This window comes from Pollicipes pollicipes, unplaced genomic scaffold (assembly GCF_011947565.3).
Source record: "Pollicipes pollicipes isolate AB1234 unplaced genomic scaffold, Ppol_2.1 Scaffold_4219;HRSCAF=4965_pilon_pilon_pilon, whole genome shotgun sequence".
NCBI lineage: Eukaryota > Metazoa > Arthropoda > Thecostraca > Pollicipedomorpha > Pollicipedidae > Pollicipes > Pollicipes pollicipes.
In genome coordinates, this window is record NW_023596448.1 from 30,089,326 (window position 1) to 30,095,780 (window position 6,455).

Consider the following 6,455-nt stretch of genomic DNA (forward strand, 5'->3'; position numbering starts at 1 on the left):
GAGACATGGCGGAGTCGCGCCTGCTGCTGCTGCTGCTGCCCGCCGCCGCCCTGCTCGGCGCCGCCCTCCTCCTGACCTGGCGACGTTGTCATCGCACCGACGCCGCCGCCACCTGAACGCCGGCCTTAGCTGTTCTTGGCCGTTTACTTTAAGTTGGCTGCGCAGTTCCACCGTTTCCATGTTGGCCACCCCTCGTGGGCTTGAACATATCACAAATGACCTATCTTAGAAACGAAGTGGCTTTGCAGCGACGGCACGTTTTCTAAGTAAATTTTAATTGGTCTTCCCAAGCTAAAAAGTAGCAGCTTTTCCGTCTAATTTCACAAAAATCATCGTCTTTAGTTTTCAAAACCGGTCTCAATTTTAATAAATAACGTCATGTCCAACTGAGCTAAAATTCATTTTTGCACAGAGTTAAACGCAACTAACAATGCCATGGTAAAAACAAACGCTGATAAAACTGCCTTAAACACGGAGCCAACCAAAGGTCAGCCGTCAGCTGAACTATGAGCTGACCTTCCTGCATCACACCTTTTAAATGAGTGCATGTTCTGAGAGGCGCTACCTCTCTTAGTTTCAAAAGAGCAGGAGGTTGTATCGACCCCCTGGCACTCCGCGTTGCAAAAGCTGCGAATCAGGAATCAGTGACTAACGCTGTTAAAAATGTTTCGTTCCCCTACATATGGACGGAAGTTCGTTGGAACTTGACCAATAACATTAAAATAGTCATTGAACTAGCTTGTGCAGCTGTTCACCACGTTAAGTGTGGCCAATGAACATTTCCTTCGATTTCATGGACAACAATCAGGACTGTTTCATCAGGGGCAAACTTGCATTGCCAATATTGATTGTTGTGACGTCAACATCGCGTTTAAAATGTTCATGAGCTAGTCCCATGTGGCAGAGATGTCACATATACCCTATTCCAATTTGCAGTTGGCTCCTAACAGAGACATTTTCGGCAACACCTAACGCACAAAGCCTTTGAGACAGGCATAATTAAAAACTTTCAATGATGCTTCTACCCTATTTTTTGTTGTTGGCCTCTTCATGTGTAAAACTGGAAGGGTCCAGCTAAAATAATTCAGAACAAAAACAATTAATCGTGAGTGAAGGAGTTCACAATATCATGCTGTGCTCTTAGTCACCACTGCACACCTAAAAATGGCTTCCAAAATTTACCATAGCTATACAACATACTGTACTAGCAAAGCGAAAGAAAAAAAATGGGAAAATGATCCCGGTTATTAAATTCAGCAACACACCTTTAGGCGTGTGATGATGGCAAAAGCACAGTAAAGTTATGTGTTGAATTTCTTCACTTATGTTGCAGAAGGTTTGCTATTCTTAATTATTTTGGCTGAGCCACTCCAGTTTTTCACAAGCAGAGCTCAACAAAAACACAGGATAAAATACCAATGAAGATCTGATTGGTTCCAATAACACGTAAAGCATACCGAAAAAAGCATTGCGTTCTTTTACTGCTTGGAGATCATCAGTGCTTGATTTTGATGCTGAATGATAACCTCTGACTACCGTGTTTGACAAGATATTTTAGCATGAGATGAAGGTATTATTTTATAACTACCATGCAATATCTTGGGAAAACCGGCTGTCGTATGTTAAGTGCAATACTGTAAACGGTGAACGTTTGCACAATTTTAAGCTTCCACAAATGCGACTAAACTGATAATCGGTCAGCACAATTGCTTATGTAATGTGGCATTCTGACATTGCGCACTGGCAACACCAAAATGCACATAATAGCAGAATGTTGATTTTACTCCGTTCAGGAAACGATGTTTTGGTATACCATGAGTGAACAGTGGGTTAACGGTGAACTGATAACGATGGTTAGAGTGGACAGTGTGTGAGTTAAACTGAGGTAAAGCTGATGCACTCAGGACGGAAACATTTTGTGGCGCAGTAGAACCCAATAACGTCATTCAAATCGCATGATCCTATCCATCATGATTGCGATAGTGGGCATATGTTACATTTGTGAGTTGATTGGTATGAATGTTGTCAGTAGACTTGGACGTTTGTAATCACTACAGCGTGCGGCGCAAACATTTGACAAGAAGTGTGTTAGTGAAACATGTGCGCTACTAAACCACCTGATGTGTCGCTGGTATGCACCTGCCCTTTAACACAACCTTTGATAAGACCAGTATCAAAGCACACAATGCTTTCCAAGGTACTTTCCAAAGTGCTTTCGCTGGTATGTACCTGCCCTCAAACACAACCTTTGATAAGATCAGTATCAAAGTACACAATGCTCTCCAAAGCCAAAACAGTCTTCGAACAGACTCACTATGCTTAACATCAAAGTGGAGAAATCAAAGCCATAGTGCAATTTTTTGCTGAATTCGTGAGAATGGTCTCCTAGTTGTATATTTCTTCCCTGGAATGGAGATTGTCAAGCTCTCACACCATTTATTGCAAGAGGATTTTGGCGAATCAGTGTAATAAGAATTCCAACTAACACACACTTCGCAAAGAGTCAAACAAAAAAGAGTTATTGCTTTCGCAGTAGTGTAGACAGATTCCAATGAGATTTCTGTGTTCGAAGTGGCTCCTTTGAATCACATTGGTGAGCTTTGAGAGAGATTTCGGGAAAGCTGGTATTTAGGGCCAAAAAGGTTGTCAACGCCATGGCCATGTTCAGAAGGCCTCAGTGATCTCGAATGATCCACAGTGACATGTTTTGTGGTAGAGTTCGGAAAAAGGCTATATTTGCCGTAAATATAAATTAGTTGTCTATTATGCATTAACCAAACACAGATCGCATGGCACGGCAAGGACAGATTATTGATACTGTGCAAAGGGTTCAGCTTGAATAGCATACATGCAAATTTGTTGGCCCTGACTTGAGACTAGGTCAGTGGTACCTGGTAATGTGATCGTGCATTAAGTTAGCGGTCATTTTCTGATATCCTCTGAATATCAAAACTGAGCAAAATATGTTAAAGTAAGTCCAGGCCTTATCGTAACATGTTTTGCCTTACCTCAGATGGCATAAACGGAGCTTTGCCGAAAAACCTAAACACAAGTTGTAAATTATAAAGCTTTCCATGAGGCCAGCACGTTTTAGCCCAATTGGTTGGCCACCGCAAAAATAAGCAGCCGAACTGTGTTTACGATTGAGTCCTTTAATCTGACCCGCGTTAGATACCTAGCACTACTTTGGGTGAGCACTTTGACTAAGGTTTTGAAGGGATTATGGAGCAGGAGGTGTAATCCTCAACTACGCAGCGCCTTTGTTCTCGCTGTTTTTCTTTAGGCGTTGATTTGTACGTCAACTGCCCACGGACATCCAATCACGGCAATGGCTCATTATATTAGGTTTGATCAATGATTATTTTCCTCGCCCTGATTAACGAGCATCTAGCGCTTGTTAATCAGAGGAGATTCGAATAGTCAGAGCTAACATTACAGAGTTGACTTCGTAATCAATATATTTCGGAGCTAGTCTGATCTAGCAGATGTCACAGCTACCTCATAAAACCTGATTGTCATTTGAAGTTCACTTTGACGAAGGAAGCTCCGTTACTACTTGATCAGGCATGCCAAAGGGGCATTCATTCAAAGTTGCGTTCATAATGAAAATGAAAAGACATTGTTAGCTTTGCTGTTTGCGATGGCGTAATTGCTCAGACGGCTATTCATACCATCGAATAGAGGGAAACTAGCTAGTATTTAATTGCGCATTTGCTCAGCTGATTACTGATTGCAGTACATCACGTAGACAGCATCAGACCAATGTGTACAAGACAGCGATTAAGCGCGAACATAGCGCGTCTGCCGCAACCATATTACCAGTGGTCGATTCTGATAACAGCATAACGGACAACGCGTGCTCGGTGCAATGACCCAAATGGCCCAATGACCCGAACAATGACGATTAATTTGAAGACATTGTCGCTCCTAGACGAGCAGCCGACCCTCGGAGTGGACCACAGACTATGCATGAATTCGACGAGCCGTCATTCGAGCTCTGACCGGCAGGTCGGGAGGATGAACGCATCACCTCAAGCAGCGGCCCGACTTCTCGTGCCGTGGCTGCTCCTCACCAGCGTGTCAGGAACGAGCTCCGGTCAGTGGCCGCAGGTGAAGGCCTGGGCTCACAGCCAGGTGGTAGCGGCCGTCCTCGGCCGCATGTCCCACCTCCAGGACGTCGTTGTCGTCCACAGTCGCGGGACGGTGCCGGAGGCTCTATGGTCGGAGCTGAACAAGGGGGCGAGATCCGTGGAGACGCTGGAAGCGGCGGGATCGATTGATGGAGCACGGGTGCGTCATCACAGCGTGCTCAAGGTGTGCATCTTCTGGCTGGCGGACGCCGAGTGGCAGCTGCTGAGGCCGGAGGACCCGGAAGCGTTTCTCGACAAATGGGGCAGTCGTTGTGGCCGGCTGGTGGTGGTGGAGACGATGCGGCAGGTTGACGAGTCGGCCGGCGTCAGGCTGGTCAACTATGACCACGCGCAAACCATCTCCGTCGTGATGTTCCAGCCCGACGGCGACCACGTCATGGTCTTCGGCTTTCACATCGACTGCGTCCGCCAGCGCATGGCTCCGACCCTGCTGTACGACTCGCGGCGACGGCGGAACAGCGATGACCTGCACCGGCCGAACCGCGTGGTCCTCCGCGGCCAGCATCTCCTCGTCACATCCACCGCGCTTGCCGACACCCACCTCGCCTACCTCGCCGACCCGCGAAACCAGTCGAGCATCGTCGGCGTCGAGCCCACGATGCTGGCGGCAGTCGCCGGCCACTACGGCTTCAGCTACTCCATGGTGCATCCGCAAACGACGGACGGCCTCTTCGGCGTGCGCCTGGACAACGGCTCGTGGACGGGCGTGATCGGGATGATTGTGCGGGGCGAGGCGGACCTGGCCGTCGGCGACATCTCGGTGACGCTGGAGCGCAGCGAGGTGGTCGACTTCACGTACCCGTTCCTGGTGGAGCCAGTGTCGTTCTTCATGCTTCGACCTGCCCCGCTGCCGCGCTGGCTGGTGATCGCTGTGCCGTTCGATAGCGCCACCTGGCTGCTGCTGCTGTTGGTGCTGGTGACGGCACTGGTCGCGCTGCCACTGCTACCCGGCATGCTGGCCGGCCGGTCGTGGCGGCTTCGCCTGCGGGAGGCATCCGCCTTCCTGTGGGGGGCGATGGTGAACCAGGCGGTGAGCCTGCGGCCGCGCGCCGCCGCCTGTCGCCTGGTCGTCGTCTCCTGGTGGGCGTTCTGCCTGACAATGACCATCTGCTACCAGACGCTGCTGACGTCGCAGCTGTCGGTGTCGCTGTTCCCGCCGCCGCTGGACAGCCTCACGCAGCTGGCTCTCTCGGAGCACCGCGTCCTCAGCATACAGCACGTCGCCGTCACCGAGTATCTGGAGAGCTTCAGCGGCAGCGCATCGGTGCTTGGCCGGATCCCGCCGAAGCTCTCCTACTTCCCGCTGGAAGAGAGCCTGACCGAGCTCCGTCTCGAGCCCAACACCGCCTACCTCGAAGAGCTGGCCATGCTCCGCCAGGCGGTGGCGGCGCGGCCCGACCGCCACCGCTACTACATCTCGCGCGCGCGTTTCTTCGCCACGGGTCTCGCGTGGCCAGTCCGACGAGGCGCCTGCTTCAGGGGAGCTCTGGATGAGGCCGTGCGCCGCCTCCTGCAGGCCGGCCTCGTGGAGTTCTGGATGCGGGACGCCGGTGCCGACGAAGCGACCGTCGCAGTCGCTAAGAAGAGCCTCCGCTTGAAGGACCTGACAGGGGCCTTCCTGCTGCTGGTGACGGGAATAGCGCTGGCCACCGCCTGCTTGACCCTAGAGATGGTCTGGGTGGGGCAGCGACGCAAAAAGCGCGGCAATGTTTGGGCCAGGGTGGTGAGTTCAAGCAGAAGGGACGCCGAGGAGGAAAGAGCCTGCTCGTGAATGGGGGTAGGTGGCTGGTGTTGGCGGATTTAGACCGTGAGCAAACATATCTGGACGCAGATCCGCTATGCAGACAGCCGAAGATAGGAGAGCACGTCTTCGCTTTTTTCGTAAATGGTTTATGAATGACGTTTCAAATGAGACAGCTCTCTCCACCCTGAGAAGATTGTATCACACGGCGGGGAAAATTGAGCTTATGATATGCTTGTCCTAGAGTAGATTACGTTGCAAGCAAGCTGGAAACGTTACGACAGGTTGGACAAATGCGCTCGTCTGTGTTATTTCGTGATTTTTCGTAATTGCGACATGACACATTTTTGCCATTTTAATCAGTATATATATTTTGCAACTATTGCCACCTCGTCCTCGGTTGCTCAGGTAGAAATAATGGGTGCATATAAGCAATGTAACTGGCGACTTCATTTCTATGGCAATAGGTTATGACAGTCATATCAGCCAATGACACATTGCCGGTTCATTGATACGCGCCATCATGCATCCATCATCACTGATACAGCATGCCCCATGCACAG

General features: G+C 50.0%; 1 protein-coding gene across 1 annotated transcript; it reads left to right on the plus strand.

Annotated features, from left to right (window-relative positions):
* Nucleotides 1-320: 320 nt before the first annotated feature.
* On the plus strand, nucleotides 321-5,922 carry LOC119095152 (glutamate receptor). Its single transcript, XM_037218033.1, has 2 exons — nucleotides 321-487; nucleotides 4,009-5,922. The coding sequence occupies exon 2, from the start codon at nucleotides 4,018-4,020 to the stop codon at nucleotides 5,920-5,922; it is 1,905 nt and encodes a 634-aa protein (XP_037073928.1). The 5' UTR covers nucleotides 321-487; nucleotides 4,009-4,017.
* The last annotated feature ends 533 nt before the right edge of the window (nucleotides 5,923-6,455 follow it).